The 17,490-nt window shown below is 37.4% G+C and overlaps 2 protein-coding genes across 6 annotated transcripts; one reads left to right on the top strand and one right to left on the bottom strand.

The window, feature by feature from the left end:
* Positions 1-1,595: 1,595 nt before the first annotated feature.
* LOC119985658 (ribonuclease TUDOR 1-like) lies at positions 1,596-10,976 on the top strand. 2 transcript variants are annotated; one of them, XM_038829963.1, is made up of 18 exons: positions 1,596-1,614; positions 1,727-1,785; positions 2,327-2,499; positions 2,858-2,932; positions 3,014-3,127; positions 3,206-3,310; positions 4,912-5,118; positions 5,203-5,418; positions 5,538-5,645; positions 6,541-6,711; positions 6,800-6,997; positions 7,084-7,434; positions 7,520-7,750; positions 7,819-8,007; positions 8,201-8,281; positions 8,353-8,547; positions 9,619-9,996; positions 10,430-10,976. In XM_038829963.1, the coding sequence occupies exons 3-18, from the start codon at positions 2,341-2,343 to the stop codon at positions 10,616-10,618; spliced, it is 2,967 nt and encodes a 988-aa protein (XP_038685891.1). In that variant the 5' UTR covers positions 1,596-1,614; positions 1,727-1,785; positions 2,327-2,340; the 3' UTR covers positions 10,619-10,976. The 2 variants fall into 2 exon arrangements, with proteins under 2 accessions (XP_038685891.1, XP_038685890.1); XM_038829962.1 differs by lacking the exon at positions 1,596-1,614 and having other exon boundaries at positions 1,641-1,785.
* A 1,083-nt stretch (positions 10,977-12,059) lies between these two features.
* Positions 12,060-15,884, bottom strand: LOC119985829 (calnexin homolog). Of its 4 annotated transcripts, XR_005465167.1 has the most exons (8): positions 15,723-15,884; positions 15,512-15,581; positions 13,178-14,307; positions 12,996-13,067; positions 12,797-12,910; positions 12,570-12,710; positions 12,371-12,470; positions 12,060-12,260 (listed from the first exon to the last, which is right to left on the bottom strand). XR_005465167.1 is itself a non-coding variant. In XM_038830254.1 (7 exons), the coding sequence occupies exons 1-6, from the start codon at positions 15,804-15,806 to the stop codon at positions 12,579-12,581; spliced, it is 1,602 nt and encodes a 533-aa protein (XP_038686182.1). In that variant the 5' UTR covers positions 15,807-15,884; the 3' UTR covers positions 12,082-12,470; positions 12,570-12,578. The 4 variants fall into 4 exon arrangements, 2 of the variants coding, with proteins under 2 accessions (XP_038686182.1, XP_038686181.1); XR_005465166.1 differs by having other exon boundaries at positions 12,076-12,260; positions 12,371-12,710; XM_038830254.1 differs by having other exon boundaries at positions 12,082-12,470.
* Between the last annotated feature and the right edge of the window lie 1,606 nt (positions 15,885-17,490).

The following is a 17,490-nucleotide window of genomic DNA, read 5'->3' as shown; positions in this document are numbered from 1 at the left end:
CTACTGTAAATACCAAAAACGACAACGCATTCTGTTATGAACATGTCCACTTTAGTATGAGTAAAGCAATGTTTTAAAATATCGGTTGGATGGGCTGGTCATCCAGAAACCGAAGGGATCATCGGTACGATTTTATAAATATCAGTGAAATATCTGTCTGGTCAAATATCGATTGTCTAGTTTGAATAAAAAATAACAAAATATGAAAATAAATAAGTAAAAAAAAAAACTAAAAGAGTAAAAGTTTAACCTAATTGAGATTTAAATGGTTATGTTGGACTTGGATTTTATAATTCATATGATTATGTTGGATTTTCTCATAAGGATATTTGAAATGTTTGTTAATTTGAGATTGAGGTTAATTTATAGTAATTTTTTAAATAATTTACTTTTTTTTACTAATTTATTATGAATTTCAAAGTTTTTAATTAATTAAATCAAATCGACCGACCGGTCAAACCGGTCGCCGGTCGCTATTTAAAATCCCACATTTAAAACATTGATCTGAAGTGTAAACACAAATGCGTCAGTCTGTGACTGTCAGATCGAGAGATCGTTACCGATTGTGAAATTACTGCGCAGTCCATGCCATGCCGATTAGTGGAAAAACACAAAAAAAGTGGTTAACACTTAACATAACCGCAAATAAAGTCACTGCATCATCTGACATAGCCCCAAACAGTAAAATACCAGGGAAAGCATGTTCCAACAGACAAACACTTTGAACATTAATTAACTCCGCTAAAAAAGAATTATTATTCAATTTCCAAAAGAAACAATAAATAAATTCTATGCCTTTTTTGGGAGGCATTAATTGTGATTTCTGGGAGACAAACAAAATTAATTTCAATTATTATGAATAATAATTTTCCGTGAATGGGACGATCAATTTTTTCAAATTTCACACCCGAACCACTAATTGGAATGACAAAGATAATGTGTATCACCCAATAACTAGGTCTCGAGTTCCCTCCCCATTTAAAAAAAGAAACTTATCCAGATTCCAGATCAATAAATTACTATACAAAATCGAAAGAAGTGACGTGTATGTTCTGTAAACTCTATTAGCCGGTGTGATGGCATCTATCCATGGTATTTTAAGTACTTTTATATTAAAAGAAGGAAAATCCTACCCGTTAAAAAAAATTTATCTGATTCCAGATCAATAGATTACTGTACAAAGTCAGAATAAGTGAAGTGTATGTTCTGTAGACTCTACTAACCGGCGTGACGACGCCTATCCATGGTATTTTAAGTAATTTTATATTAAAAGAATGACTTTGCATGTTCCTGACTGAGGTCATGGGTTATAGTCTCACCTCCTCCGAATATTTACAAGGAGGTGTGTGGGCTTCGTCTGCCCCTACATGGGCTTGATAGTCGGCCCCTGCGTGGGTTTGATTTGTGCCTCCTGCGTGGGGCCTGTTGACATCTGTACTTTCATAGGCTTGATCTGGTGGTGTGTCGTATATTGTGTTTGTACTTGTACTAAAAAAACAAAAAAACCCTATCCGATTCCAGATCAGTAGATTATTGTACAAAGCTGGAAGAAGTGAAGTGTATCGGTGTATGTCCTCTAGACTCCACTAGCCGGCGTGACGGCGACTATCCATGGTATTTTAAGTAATTTTATATGAAAAGAAGGGGCGTATATTCACAAGCCATTCCATCTGCTTGTGTATATTTACTAAGCTCATCGTGCTAACGCTCTTTCGTCTCTGATCAGTCCTTTACTCCACCGTCGCTAACCAAACAGTCTCAGTTTTGCTTCTACAATCGAAACAGGTAAACGTCTTTTTCTGTTATAGATCACATTATACGGATCACTGTACTTGTGTTTTCATCAGTGTTTCTTGAGTTTCTTGTTTGAAATCGCAGATCGAGGTGGTATATATTCGCATTTGTAGTGATTGATTATGTTGTTTTGTATTGATGCATGCGGTGATTTTCTTGATCGTTTTCGATAAATTTGATGGTGTGGATTACGGATCTGAAGAGTTTCATATGTTGCTGATCTTAATTTTGCGTTCTCACATCTTTTTATGCTGTCGTCGTTTTGTGTTGTTTGGTTTACTTGATTTTATGTCATGTTTGATTCTTTTGGTCTCTGATCGAATAAATCTATGGAGATAGTCATTGCATGTTGGTGTTTGCTTCGGATTATACGTTATTGACATCGTTATATTGAAAAACTGTCCGGATAGGGAGAAGATTTAAAGATTATACACAACTTGTACTGAGCTGAATTTTCTGTCGTCTTGCATATAATGAATGAATTTTAATTTTTCTTCTAAGTTTTTTATTCGTTTATTTTTTAACGTTGCAGATCTTGCTGGTGGGATGGCAACAACAACAGCTGGGAGCACACAAATGTTCAGAGGAAGGGTAAAGGCTGTTCCCTCAGGGGACAGCTTGGTGATAATGGCTTTGACCAGCAAAACACCTGGACCTCCGCTGGAGAAGACAATCACTTTGTCATCTCTAATTGCTCCAAGACTGGTAAACCTACTCTTTTTGCTGTTTTTTTTTTTGGCGGGGGGGTATCATGTATGGCAGAACAAATTATATGCTCTTCCTTGAGAAAAAAATTGTATTGGGCTTTAATCACAAGTGCTCCATGGAGATCTATTTATATGGCATCTAGCTTGATCATGGGTGTTAACATCACACGAATCACCATTACTTATTTTCCACATCTGGTCGGCTTTCTAGCATGGGACAATGAGGATCGGTTACCAACTTTCTTTGTATTTGATTTAGTGGTGGTGTGAAAAACATAGAGCAGTTTGTTTGTGTCGTATGGATGGCTTTGACTACAGGCTGGTATTGGTACGTTCTTGTTTTCTTTTATTCCCAGGCCCGTAAAGGGGGTGTTGACGAACCATTTGCTTGGGACAGCAGGGAGTATTTGAGGAAGCTTTGTATTGGAAAGGTGCCTATTTAATATATTTCTTTAACAGTGATGGCTGTGACTTTAGCATGTTACATCTGAACAGAAATATTCATTTAACAGGAGGTCACTTTCAGAGTGGATTATATTGTTCCATCCATAAACCGGGAATTTGGATCCGTTTATCTTGGTGACAAAAATGTTGCAATGTTGGTTGTTTCGGAAGGCTGGGCAAAGGTTTTATCTGTACAGAGTACTTAGTTTTCTTACTTGTTGTTTTCATTTTCTCGGGCATTAGCTGAGCCGGTAGTACAGGTCAGGGAGCAAGGTCAACAGAAGGTTGAAGCAAGTCCAGTACTTGCAGATCTGCTACGGCTTGAAGAGCAAGCTAAGCAACAGGGTCTTGGTCGTTGGAGCAAGGTTGTTTTTTTCTCTGCTCACATATGTTTTCACGCACTTTAATTAGTAGGCCTGGCTAGTGAATTTGGTAAGTCCTGGTAAGACTTCTTTTCATTAGTTTGAATGGCTAGTGGTATGTCCTGGTAAGGCTTCTTCTAACTGGGTATTAGTTAAGCCAAATAATTCACACTTTAGCAACTCATTTACATATGCAATTTGTTGATGAGGTTCATAGTATTTGAGATTCAGTTTACTTGTTGTTTGCACTGAAGAAGTACAGCATTAAATTTGTGCAAAACACTCTTGAGGTTTTTTATGTGTAATTAGTTCTAGGTAGTCTTTCATCCCTTATTAATTCATTTTAGTCTTTTTTCTGTTACTTTAATAGATAAGGCAATTTGATCAAAGTTGACCATAAAAGAACAAAAACTTAAAGTTGAGGAGAAACCATTTTAGCACATTTATGGAGATAGATGTCACTCTTCGCTGTTCTTGGATTTGTTGTCATACCTTCTGCGATATGTTGTATCATATCTGTATTCTGTAATCATTATTTTGTTAAATTAGGGATTTTTTTTGTCTTACGCCTAACTCAACTTCTTCAATTATTGAAAGCTTCATAATATTGTTGATTGGTTTTTGTTTAACTTTGCTGAAATAGAATTGACACTCATGAACTATTGTTTTTATTAATTGTTCTCCTAATCCCGAGACTTTTTCTGGTGCCTCATCATTTTATAGATCGTTTTCGAGTCCTTCCTCAGGGCAATGATTCTTCTTAGTTTCGTCTTCCTTTCTTTTACCAGTCAACTTCAATTTTATTTCATATCCTCACTGATGGTCTAATAGAGAAAAATCAAGGGAAAGAATCTAATGTCGAAATTTTGGGTCTAGATAGCGAGGAGATCATGAGAGGGACCATTCCTTAGCAAAAGTGATCTTTGACAGGGATATAAGATATCCTGTTTAGGCAAAGCAGCCATATTTTACTACTACTTATTCTGTTTTTTTCCCCTTATTTTTAGTTAAGCAATATCTCAGGTAGGAACTATTTGATAATAATTTCCATCATGTGTAGGTTCATTGACTGACATCTTTACTGCAAGTTTGTCTCATGATTTTTTTAATGCTGTTGTGGTAGTAGATTCTAAGGGTTATGAAATTAGTTCAGGCCATTTTGAAGTTTCAGTTCTTGGTCCTCCAGATTGGCTTTTGTTTTTTGTGTATGTGGACAGTTTATAGTCTGCTTATTTCTTACCAGGAACGGAACCAGAACAAGTAATTTGAAAAATCAAATGATGGGTCCTGTTACATATATTGCAAAGTTGATTTGTGTTCTGAGGCCCAGTACAGTTGGGGCCTGTGCGAAATTATAAGCTCGTCAATAATTACGCAGCCAAACTGTTGAATTTTACCTTAATCAGGGTCATCCTATTTAGTGCACTAATCCTATTTTACCTTAAACCAGTTCTTTCAGTTTCCTCATCTTAATTAAAGTCTTTAGTATTTCTCTTTATGAAATCATAAATTATTTGGCGTAATGCTTTCAAGTATGTAGCAGTTGCGAGGTGCTCTAAATGACAATTTAATTTATGCATTCATTAATTTATTTCTGATTGCAGGCTCCAGGTGCTGCTGAGGCAGCCATCAGGAATCTACCTCCTTCTGCCATTGGAGATCCTAGTAACTTGGATGCCATGGGCTTGCTAGCGGCAAACAAGGGGACACCCATGCAAGGTATTGTTGAGCAGGTTCGTGATGGTAGTACCATCAGAGTCTATCTGCTTCCGGACTTTCAGTTTGTCCAAGTGTTTGTTGCGGGGATCCAGGTGTGTTTTATGGTGCAGATTTTATTTTCTTGTTCTAAAATCCATCTTTTTTGGGTACATCGATGCTGATCCTTTATCCTGCAGGCCCCATCAATGGGAAGAAGAGCAACACCTGAAATTGTTACTGGATCAGATATGTCTTCTGATGAACCAAACGGAAATGTTTCTGGTGAACCTCGAGGTCCTTTAACTTCAGCTCAGAGGCTTGCCATCTCAGCAGCATCATCTAATGAAGTTGCTCCTGATCCATTTGGACTAGAAGCCAAACATTTTACTGAGATTCGTGTTTTGAATAGAGATGTGAGTAACATGCCACCATGGTTTAATACTTTAATATTATCTTCACCATCATGATCGTCACTATTATTCTTTGTATTTTTTTCTTCCTTTTGCATTAAACTGAAGGTGGATTTTTACAGGTACGTATTGTCCTAGAAGGTGTTGACAAATTCAGCAATTTGATTGGTTCTGTCTACTATCCTGATGGGGAAACAGCAAAGGACCTCGCATTAGAGCTTGTGGAAAATGTATGTACAGTTCAATTGACTATATAACACCCACATAGATGCAAGGAGCTAGGAATTTTCATATGGGTCGTTAGGCATCGATTCTAGTGTTCAATGTTTGCATGCAGCAATTTCATACCAAGATTGTAGATTTAGTTCATGTTTCTGTTTAAATGTTAAGGAATTGGTTCTTAATGCCTGCATATGCTACTGATTTGAAACAGGTGTCTTAAGAATGCCTACTTCTTGTTACTTTAACAGCTTCGTATCTGACAGTATGTCAAGCTATAAGAAACTTCATAATCTGTTTGTGTTGTGTATTCCTTTTTCTAAGATACTTGGAGAGAATAATATGCATGTTTTATATTGTGATGTGCTGATGTTTCAGGCAGTAAAGGAATAACTGATTTCTTTTTTGTTTATATTTTGCTAATTTCTGCTAGAAATTTGTACCTTCCTGTCTATTTTTGGCTCTGCATTACCTCATTCTGGTTTTATATGTTAATCTTATCTATCTGCACCCTAAATAGTGTCCTTCTGTTTTTTGCTTCTCGTATGTTTTTCTTTGAAGAGCTTCCATATTATATGAGAATTGGTTAAAGGTTTAATAATGTGGTTATATAGTTTGTCCAGGGTTCTTAAACTTGTTTAATGAGATTACTTGAATGTTCCAAATTTAATGTTACCCTGAACCTAGTGATTTTTAAGTAATTGCCAAGTTACTTAAAATATCCAGAGTTACTTAACATGCTTACCATCAACATCTTCATCTAAGCCTTAAGTAATCCCAATCATTTTAAGTGCACTGTTCTATCTTGTAAAGTCTGTTGTATCTGATATGCTTAATTACTCTCAGAATACATATAGGTGTTCTGAATAAATCTCTATGGCATTTTGCATCCCTTCCTTGATTTAGGGTTTGGCTAAATATGTCGAATGGAGTGCTAGCATGATGGAAGATGATGCCAAGCGGCGGCTTAAGAATGCAGAGCTCCAAGCAAAGAAAACTAGGTTGAGATCTTGGACAAACTATGTACCCCCAGCTACAAATTCAAAAGCAATTCATGACCAGAATTTCACCGGAAAGGTAGTAATTGATCGGTTCCTGATTGATTGCTAGCTAAACATTTATCTTATTTCTCACCTTTCTATTTGTTGTTTCTGGCTTTTCCCAGGTTGTGGAGGTTGTAAGTGGGGACTGCATCATTGTGGCTGATGATTCTGTACCATATGGCAGTCCATTAGCAGAGCGACGAGTCAACCTTTCAAGTATTAGGTGTCCGAAAATTGGCAACCCTCGCAGAGATGAAAAGCCAGCTCCTTATGCCCGTGAAGCTAAAGAGTTTTTAAGAACACGCCTTATTGGACGACAAGTAGGACTACATAAAAAGCTAAAGTAATGTAATTAATTTTCAGTATGGTTTAGAATTAATTATAATATGATCAAATGACTTTCCAGGTGAATGTGCAAATGGAATATTCTAGGAAGGTCTCCATGGCTGATGGACCTACTGGTGGCCCTGCAGATTCAAGAGTAATGGATTTTGGTTCAGTTTTCCTCTTGACTCCTGTTAAGAGTGAGGGTGATGAAGCTGCTCCACCAACTGCTGGCAACCAGCAAGCCGGGATGAATGTTGCTGAGCTGGTGGTTGCCCGTGGCTTTGGAAATGTGATTCGACATAGAGATTTTGAGGAAAGATCAAACTATTATGACGCCCTTCTAGCTGCTGAATCACGTTCTATTTCTGGGAAGAAAGGGCTCCATTCTGCCAAGGATCCTCCAGTCATGCATATAACCGACTTGACAACGGTGAGACATGATACTAGCATGCAAAATTGCATACGACTTTGCTGTCCTGCTGAAAATTATTCTCTCTTTTTTATGTCTCCTTCAGGCATCAGTCAAGAAAGCTAGAGACTTCTTGCCATTTCTGCACCGTAGTAGGAAGACCCCTGCTGTTCTCGAGTATGTCCTGAGTGGTCATCGTTTTAAATTGTTGATCCCGAAGGAAACATGCAGCATTGCCTTCTCACTCTCCGGTGTTAGATGTCCTGGGCGTAATGAGCCATATTCAGAAGAAGCAATCGCATTAATGAGACGAAAGATCATGCAGAGAGATGTTGAGGTACTAGCCTGTCTTTATAAACGGTTAGTATTTGACATGGCAGTTTTCTTATCTTTAGTTTGTGCCAGATTGAAGTAGAAACTGTTGATAGAACTGGGACATTTTTGGGATCTCTCTGGGAGTCAAGGACCAATGTGGCAATTACTCTTCTTGAGGCTGGATTGGCAAAACTACAAACTTCCTTTGGCAGTGACAGGATTCCTGATGCCCATCTTCTTGAACAGGCTGAGGAGTCTGCCAAAAAACAGAAACTGAAAGTAAGAAGCAAAGTGTTTAGTCCTTTTTTCTTTTACTGTTAATTATTTGAAAAAATGGCAAACCCATGCGCAAGACTCGTGTCACCAAGGGTTGCTGGGAGGAGAAAGCACTCTGCATTGTGGAAAAGCTATTTCCCTTGTTTGGACTCATGAGACTCATAATAGAATAACCATACTGTTTCTTTGGTTGCAGATATGGGAGAATTACGTTGAAGGGGAGGAAGTCTCCAATGGTGCTGCTGCAGTTGAAAGCAAACAGAAAGAAGTGCTAAAGGTGCCTATTACATGATGACTTCAAGTTTATAACCTCTTCTGAAGGATAATCTTCATACTTGCTGCTTTCAGGTGGTTGTCACTGAAGTTCTGGGTGGTGGAAAGTTTTATGCCCAGACAGTTGGGGATCAGAAAGTGGCCTCCATTCAGAAACAACTTGCATCCTTGCACCTCCAGGAAGCTCCTGTTATAGGAGCTTTCAATCCTAAAAAGGGTGACATTGTCTTGGCTCAATTTAGTGCAGATAATTCATGGAACCGAGCAATGGTGAGTGAAAATCTAGTTCATTTCCCTTAATATTGGCTTTAAGCAATGTACTTCATTTGCATTAAGTGATCAATTTCTCTTGCGAGTTTGTTTTTATATGTTAGTAGAACTTGAATTCTACTGCTGAAATACTTGAGCAGATAGGCTTTTTTTTTTTGGGTAAAATCTAGAAAGAGTGCAACTGAGCATTGTTGGGACTATGAAATTATGAAATTTGAGAGGTAGGAATGACTATAGGCCCAGGTTGGAACCATGCCGGTGGTATGTGAGAATGCAATATGTATTTGAAGTTTATCTTAAAACAATTTTAACATCTAAGTTCATACACATTTGAATGTCATTTTGTTGATGGAAATTCATGAATATATTAGTCTTATGTTTAACTATGCTTGTCATAAAAGTTTGAGTAATGAAAAAACAGTGGTTAAATGAGGTGTGAGTGATTGATGCTTCATGTCTATTATATCCACTGGCACATAGAGGAATAGGGAGGGTTATTTTTGTTTTACCCTCTTTCTTTCTTATTGGGGGCACGTCAGGGGGGAGCTGTGGGATTTAATTCCTCATAATTCAAGTGCTCTCGCTTTTCTATTGTGAGGAATGTTGGAGATAAGTTGTCATCATCATCACCGATCCAACTATTTTTCGCTGTCATTTCTATGTACACAAGTGTTTGTCTTGAGAGTTGGACTGGAATTTTGAATTCAAGCAGAAGAGCTCAATTTGGATTGTTGACAACATGGTAGGTTTAGTGACTTTAGTCATTCCTAGTCACACCCTGCAAAGAACGTAACTCTGAAACCCGCCCAATATTATAGGTCAAGAAAGTTAATCCGGTCCTCACTTCCTTTAATTGGATTTGAGCAGTTTACTATGTTACTCTTTTATCTTTTGAACATTGCTGTAGTTTCATAACTAATACATAATACGATAAACCCTTATTGTGGGCCAGTATTGATGTGTTCTGTATCACTTGACTGAACACAAACAGTGTCTCCTTTTTTAACCTTATTTGCATAATTCACTTGCTTGTCTTTTTGTACTGAAGTTCTCTATTTTGGCATGTTAAAGATTGTCAATGCACCTCGTGGAGTTGTCGAAACCTCCAAAGACAAGTTCGAAGTGTTCTACATAGATTACGGAAATCAGGAGGTTGTTCCCTACAGTCATTTAAGGCCTCTCGATGCCTCAGTATCCTCCTCACCTGGTCTTGCTCAGCTGTTCAGCCTTGCATATATTAAGGTTCCGAACTTGGAAGATGACCATGGTACTGAAGCAGCTCAGTATCTGAGTGATCACACATTAAACAGTGGAAAAGAGTTCCGGGCCAAGATAGAGGAAAGGGATATATCAGGAGGGAAAGTTAAAGGACAGGGAACTGGACCAGTTCTTCTTGTAACTCTGGTAGCTGTGGATGCTGAAATTAGCATAAATGCCGCCATGCTGCAGGTTTGAATAGTAGCTTTCTTAATTTTTTCTGGTTCATTTATTCACTGATGTCATTTCGTAGCTTGATCGTTTCTACTGGGAAGTCTTCGCTTGTAGCCTGCCATTAGGTGGTTGTTTAGATGAAAATTCATAATAACACACCTCACTTAACGTTAGCTATTAACTTCATCTAATGGTAAAGGAGGCCGGCCAGTGTCCTTACATTTTTTTTCATTAGGCTCACTCCCTGTTTTCGAGAATTAAAGCACTTACCTTTACTTCATGAGGCCTTGCCATCGTCCTTAATTGGCAGTTTACTTTATTATTTGCATTAGCAATATTCCTATTTTCAGTGGTGACATCTTTCTAATTACATAAGCACAAAATGTTCAAAATTGGTGGCTCAGCTCATCTTCTGAGAAACTTTTTTCTGACTTGTTCACAATATTTTCAGGAAGGATTGGCAAGAGTCGAGAAAGGGAGGAGATGGGATTCTAAGGAAAGGCAGGTGGCCCTCGAGAATTTGGAGAAATTCCAGGAAGAAGCTCGTACTGGTAGACATGGTATTTGGGAGTATGGAGATGTTCACTCAGATGATGAGGATAGCGCTCCACCTGTTAGGAAGACTGGTGGCCGGCGATAACTATGATCTAAATAGTTATCTAAAATGATGACCGAGGTAATATTAGGTAAAACGAAACTTGAAGTGGCGAAGATGACTTAAAATTATGGGCAATAGTCATCCTCTTATAGTGTAACAGATCGAGGAAATATTGCAGCATAACTTTGTTGGTAAAACTTTTTGAAGTTTTGTTTTGCCAATTTTTATTTTTTCAGATTTCCTTTTAGGAGAGCAACAAAATTTATTACAGACTGCCTCTAATAAGGAACTGTAACTTATCCTTGCTGTCTCCATGGGGGGACATTATAAACAGTTTTGCTGTTGAGTGGATGTTTTTTTTTCTTTGAGGTGGTATTCATTTCATCCTCGTTTATGGTCTTGTACAGTTGCACTGCAGTAGTGATGTATATTATCCTTCAATTCTTTTCCCTACTGAACAAACTAATCTACCTAAGAACCAGGTCAGGTGTGGGTCTATACACACACCTAACATGTCCATACATTCCTTAACCAACCACACAAGCTCAACCACTATCTAGAAAACTTGTTGGCTGATTAAGGAAGATATTTGCCCTCCTTATCAATAGATCACAACTATCATATCTAAGCAATGTGGCCCCGCTTCACTAAGCCGATGTCCACATCTGCTGCACTCAGTAGGGGTCTTTCATTGGACTGGGGTCTTTACCAGTACCACTAGATCAAACACCCACAAGTGTAGACTCGTGAGGACCCAGTCTAGTCTCATACCTGGACGAAGGGAGGTCCAAACACCCACAAGTGCAAAGATCGAACAGCTCCGATACCAATTGTTAAGAACTAGGCCAGATGCACGCCCATACATACACCCAACATGCCCATACATTCTTTAACCAACCACACAAACCCATCCACTACTCACATATGGACTGGTTGTAATCAACAAGCCCAATAGACTACTACCTAGAAAACTTGTTGGCTGAAATGCCCCCCTTATCAATAGATCACAACTATCATATCTAAGCAATGTGGGATATTCGTATCACTCTGCGTATGGGTGGAGGTGAAAGGAGAACCCTAATGAATCTCCTAAAATCCCTCATTAGGGAACACCTGTAAGATTAGTCTGCCGCTTTCTTTCATAATAGGGGAAAACAGAAAAATAGAATAATCTCAGAGTATGTGTCCTGCAGTCGATCCTGTGGACCACATATTTTTGTTTGTTGTTTTAATTTTAATTCAGTGACATATTCTGTAGAATAGCGTCTTGTTCGTTTCACTTGTGTTTGTTATGCTCTGTCGGGCAGCTATTATTTTGGTCATGCTGCATTGTGGTTTCAGTATTGTCATAAATTTTGTTGTCTCATTTAAACTTCATTTTTATTTCCGTCTTTTCTCAGTTGCAGGTCTGTGTGACTCTGTTTATGACGTGCATCTGTGATGGATGTACCTTCTTTATATAACAAAATCCCCATAGAAATGATTTTTTACAATGCATCTCAAAATAATTTCATGAAATTAAAATTTGATTGTCTCAAAAGTCAAAACCATACATTGTTTACGAGGTAGGCAAAAGCATACTAAGCCCTCAGCCACAAGCTCACAGAGGGTACTACGAAGAGAAGGCAGAAAGCAGCACTGGGGAATACGTACTTCTTGCTCGGGAAATGCAGTAGTATGATCCCTTCGATAGCAGGCCAGAGCGATTGGATGTAAAGAAAGAGGCAAGAATAAGAAACTCTCACTCATATTAGCAGTTTTTAGTGTGTAAGAAACTATCGGAGTGTTCATTACCCTTAAAATTCTCAGCAGACAAACTTCGAGGCATAAAACGAAAGGCCTAATCGATTGTCGCATTTACACTCTTCACACATCATCATGTTTCAAAAGAAAGCTGCAACAAAAAATACCAACAGTCAAGAATCTCTAACTACGAAACGACTATAAACCTTGTTTCTCCCAAAAGTGAAATACCATAGCCACAAGCCCTCACTTTCATATCTTAGTTCTCACTTCTTCTCCGGCGTGGAGCAGCACCGGTATCTTCCCTCTCGTTCTCTTCCTCTTTCTCTTCACTGGCTCCTTCTTTGTTGGATGTCTCAGCAGCAACACTGGCTTTTGGCTCTACCTTTGCCTGTAAATTGAGTACCAACATGATAAGATTAGCGTGTTGATGTACATTAGAGCTTCCTAATTAAGAATGCAAAATCCGATACTTACCGGCTTCTTTCCTCCAAAGATAATCTTAAATAAAATGGTGGTAATGACCACAACAATAGAGACGAGGACCCCAATGGTAAGATTGGGTTGCTTCTCTCCCTTTTCAATTATATCCTGCAAGACGAGCTGTATATCAAGCCATATCCCTCTAATAGTTCTATAATTTGCACCACGTACGAACAGCTACATCATGACTTACAAGAATTTTAAGCTTATGCGAACTCAAGAATGGAATATCAGCAATCTTGTATAGGAAATCGAACACCTTCTTCTGCATGAAATAAATTAGAGGGTAAGAGATAATACAGCAATCAGGAGAAGAAAAGACTGCTCCACCTCAAATAACCACAATTTGTCAGAAAAGAATGCCCAATTCATTACCTGGAAGCCTGCAAGAGCACCATCTGAACCAGCAGCTTCATCCTCCACCTTCTGTTTCTCTTTCTCCGCTGTAAATTTTGGCTTCCAAGTGGTTTCCCGATAGGACTCTGCCACCTTTTCATCTTTTGCAATCAAAATATTGTCAAACAGTATACCATCTTGCATGGTCCAAATCTCAATACCAATGGCAGCAATAGGCTCAGAGTCAGGCTTGTCAAGCTCAACGTAATTTGGGTTTGGAATCTCCTGGGGTTTCCATATGCCCTTATAGTTGGGGTTATCAATGAGTGGGGAATGCCATTTTCCCTTGTAAGCCGGATTCCTAATTGTTGGCCTCTTCCATTCACCACACCCTGGGGCTGTATCACACTTTGGGTTATCAATCTTAGGCGCCTCCCATTCACCATCCTCATCATCATCCCAATCGTCAGGTTTTACTGCCTCAGGATCATCTATCTCCAGAGGTTCATCATCTAGCCAGCCTTCAGGTTTCACTGCATCCCCATCTTCGATTTCCAAGGGTGCATCCTCATCCCAATCATCTGGCTTCACAGCATCGGGGTCAGGAATTTTTGCTCTCTCATCCCAGTCCTCGGGTTTCTTATCATCTGGATCGGGGATTGTTTTGGCAGGAATTAGTGGTGGTTCAAAATCTTCAGCTGAGAGGAAATTTGCCTTCTTCTTCTCCTCCCCATCAATGAGAATACGTAGCTCATTGTCAGGCTTTATAATGGCTGTGTAAACATGCGACAGCTTGTCAGATGGAACCGAGGGTGGGAACTTGAGATGATGTTCAACAAACTCCCCGCTCCTTGGGTTCTTGTGGTTCAGGATAAAGTGCACCTTGTTTGTGGCACCACATTTGTCAGGACCAAACATAATAGAATAAGGTGATTCGTTGTTAAATTCTTTAGCCAACCACCCAGCCTCCTGGGGTCGAAGATATTTGATATATGCACCACCACACTCGAGCCCATTTTGTAGGCGTGTCTCATATTGGAGGACGACGGTATCATCCTTAAGACTCACAGGCTTCTCGAGCTCTTTGACAATTGCATACTTTCTGGCCTTCTCACTCACAAGAAGTCCATAATCATCATGCCCCTCACTCATTGAGTGCTTCCAAACACCTAAAACCATAACCAAAACGAAGATAAAACATCATCTTTAAATTCTAAGAAGAAAAACCATGAGTTCAGACGGCACAACGTGTTCATGCAAAAATATTAACTCTAGAAAGAATATACTTGCTGACATACTTAGATTGGATAAAAAATGAATGCTAACAAACACCTAAACATCACACATGAACTAACCACAACAAAAAATTTCATACTAAAACCAAATACAAGTAATTTCTGCCCAAAATCCACTTGAGAATACTAAAATCAACCAAATGCACCAGAAGAACTATTTTTTAACAGAAAAATTTTATCAAAGCATCAAGGAGATGCAGCCACAAACAGAAGGAAAAGGCCTAGTATCCTAGATTACATGAATTTAATACAATCGAAAAAATTAGAGCAAATTCCATTAAGCCAGAGCTTATGCGCAGAAAGCCATCTATCAAAGAAAACCCCACACCAGAACAAGTATAATATAGGCATCTAGTAGAGTGTCAAGGTACATTGTACTACGTGAAAGCCAAACACAAAATCTACCATACATGGAAAAAAATTGCATATATGGCCAACAAAATCTGGGGAGATAATTTCAGATTTCATACATAGCAAGGTACGATATGGCTTACAGATGCATCTTGAAAAGAATTGTTCTTGAAAATGGCTTCCAAGGTATAGATTCCAAACAAAATCTCTAAACCCCGAAACCCTTACTACAGTGTCATGTGGTCTAGTGATTCTCTATTGTTATGTACTCAAAATTTTCCAAGACAAACCATCACCATCATCATTATGTTTTTGATCGGGGAACTAGAGAGTAAAAAATTTATATCTAACACAAATCTTTTGTTCCCTCATAATTTCCATAAAGATTATGTATAATCAGCATCTTATGCCATTCAATCAAACTTCCTTCCCAGAACACACTGCACTTGTATGAATCTGACTAATTTAACATCGGATCCTCATAAATGCCCCTACTGTTAAAATTACCATAAACAATAGTCATTTTTCTAAATTCAATCATATAGAAAACACTGTTTTCAGAAAACGATAATACTGATAATAGTAATAACAACTTAACAAGGTCACAAACATAGTAACATACACGAAACTTCACCTAGAGTATCATCAAAATAAGATTTTAAGTTGAAAAGCAGCAAATGGACATGGCACATACAGAGAAAGACGAAAATAGATCCAGAACATTTACCTTTATAGTCATCTTTATCTGAAACGATCCATCGCCCTTCGAAGGTCTCATCGAAGGAGTCGTAAAAGATCTAAACCAAAACAAATCACTATTTTAACATCTGTGCATAAAATCAAGAAGAAACAAAACAAAAAAACACATATATACAAGACATCAATACAAAAATGCACACTCGGACTCATATAACACAAAGTTGAGAAGCTGCCATTACCGTATCATCATCCGAGGCGCTGAGCTGCTGAAACGAAACAAAAGCTACGAAGAACGGCAGAGCTAATCGCAGAGAGAGCCCCATCTCTCACTCGCAAAAACCCTAACTGAAATGATGAGAATGGTGCGTTTGAGCTTACTTTCTTCTAGACTAACTTTGGTTGCTGAGAACTTGCTGGCGTAATGAGACAAGATGCCACGTAAAATGAGCCAATCATCTTCTTCCACGTTATCATTTCGTGGTTCGTCGATGTAATCCGGTTTATATTTTATACGCACTCTCGGAAACTGCCGTACCATGATATCTGGGCCATGGCCCATGTCATGAGATTGTCGAGGCCCATTTCCAAGAATCAAGAGAAAAGGAGGAAATTATGACCAAGTAACCTCAATTTGAAAATAATTATAATTTAGAATAAAAAGGTATATACATTACTTTAGAATAAAAAGGTAAATATCTTCAAGGAATAATTTTAGTTTGAATGTACACTTTTTTTTGGTTTTGGTAATCGAGAACAAAATATCACAAAAGTTTACCCTTTGCACATTTAATATGAGTCTAAACTTAGATTGTTAGGTCCACGCGTATAAAAAATTTCATTTGACAACAGAGTAAGTTGGATCGAAGTCTAGCGAGTGACCACAAAAGTATTGCTGATATAATTATTTATCTTAGTAGAGGCATGTTCATTTGTTATATAGACCTTAGGACAAAATGCTTAGGCTTTTTATAGTAAAATTCTTATGCATCATGTAATTCTGAACAATTTTATGTATATTTTCCTCTTATCTTCATTTCCTCAACACTATAGCATCATAAGACTTTATCAGATATTCTTGCAAGCATTGCATCTTTCAAAAGTTTGCAAATTTTAGGATGGATTGAAGATAAGAATATAATGGAGTTTATTATTATTATTATTATTTGTTTGGGTCAAACAGTATTGTGCATTTTAAGTAATTAATAAAACATGATAGTATTTTTACTTGTGAATTAAATCAAAACATTTTTTTTTTGTGAAACAACAACAATAGCAAAATTTATAAGAAATTATGAAATTTTATTGTAACTTATGCTCGTTTGTTAAGAAAAATCCAAAAAGAAAAATTATCAAAAATAATATTTACATCGTAATAGTTAACATTTTAAGTTCTATCTCACCTATCTCTTCAAAATATAACAAAACAAATAATTCCTTAGTCAATTTAATAAATATAATTTATTATTAAAATTAATTTAAGTATATTAGAATTTTTTTTATATCAAAACTGAAAATGTTAATTAGTCAAATAAATAAATTAATAAATTAATTGTAAATATTAATAAATTAATTTATTATTATATTAATTTTAAGGATAAATAAATATCAAATTTTAAAATTATATTAAAATTTTAATCATTTAATTTTATTAAACTTATAAACAGTAACTATTTTATTAAATATATTATTAAAATTGTGGGGCCCACATTAATCTGGTAAAAAGTCAAAAAGTCAATGATTTGTGGGCCCCGTAATTAAAAAAATTTAAAAAAATATGCGGAATATATCCGCTAGAGATGCTCCTACACGGAGCTTCTCAACGGAAACGGAGAGAGGTTGGTGCAACGGATCCGCTTTCGGATCCACTGTACCAAACAGGCAATAAAAGTCTTTTAAATCCGACGTCACAGCAAATATTTCCTCAGAGTGCGATTGAGATTTCCATTACCTGCAGTTGAACATTCAAGAACTTAGATTTATAAACTTTTCTATTATATATATGTATAT

This window comes from Tripterygium wilfordii, chromosome 19 (assembly GCF_013401445.1).
Source record: "Tripterygium wilfordii isolate XIE 37 chromosome 19, ASM1340144v1, whole genome shotgun sequence".
Lineage (NCBI taxonomy): Eukaryota > Viridiplantae > Streptophyta > Magnoliopsida > Celastrales > Celastraceae > Tripterygium > Tripterygium wilfordii.
Note: the sequence above shows the minus strand (reverse complement) of the source record. Positions and strands in the feature narration are given on the sequence as shown.

What these genes read in the sequence shown, in the direction of transcription:
- LOC119985829 (XM_038830254.1), bottom strand. Translation starts at nt 15,806, where the DNA reads ATGGGGCTCTCTCTGCGATTAGCTCTGCCGTTCTTCGTAGCTTTTGTT. An exon ending in AGATAAAGATGACTATAAAG is followed by an intron (nt 14,308 to 15,511) that starts GTAAATGTTCTG and finishes TTATGGTTTTAG; the next exon opens with GTGTTTGGAAGCACTCAATG. An exon ending in GTGCTCTTGCAGGCTTCCAG is followed by an intron (nt 13,068 to 13,177) that starts GTAATGAATTGG and finishes TATTTCATGCAG; the next exon opens with AAGAAGGTGTTCGATTTCCT.
- LOC119985658 (XM_038829963.1), top strand. Translation starts at nt 2,341, where the DNA reads ATGGCAACAACAACAGCTGGGAGCACACAAATGTTCAGAGGAAGGGTA. An exon ending in TGTTTGTTGCGGGGATCCAG is followed by an intron (nt 5,119 to 5,202) that starts GTGTGTTTTATG and finishes TTTATCCTGCAG; the next exon opens with GCCCCATCAATGGGAAGAAG. An exon ending in ATTCATGGAACCGAGCAATG is followed by an intron (nt 8,548 to 9,618) that starts GTGAGTGAAAAT and finishes GGCATGTTAAAG; the next exon opens with ATTGTCAATGCACCTCGTGG.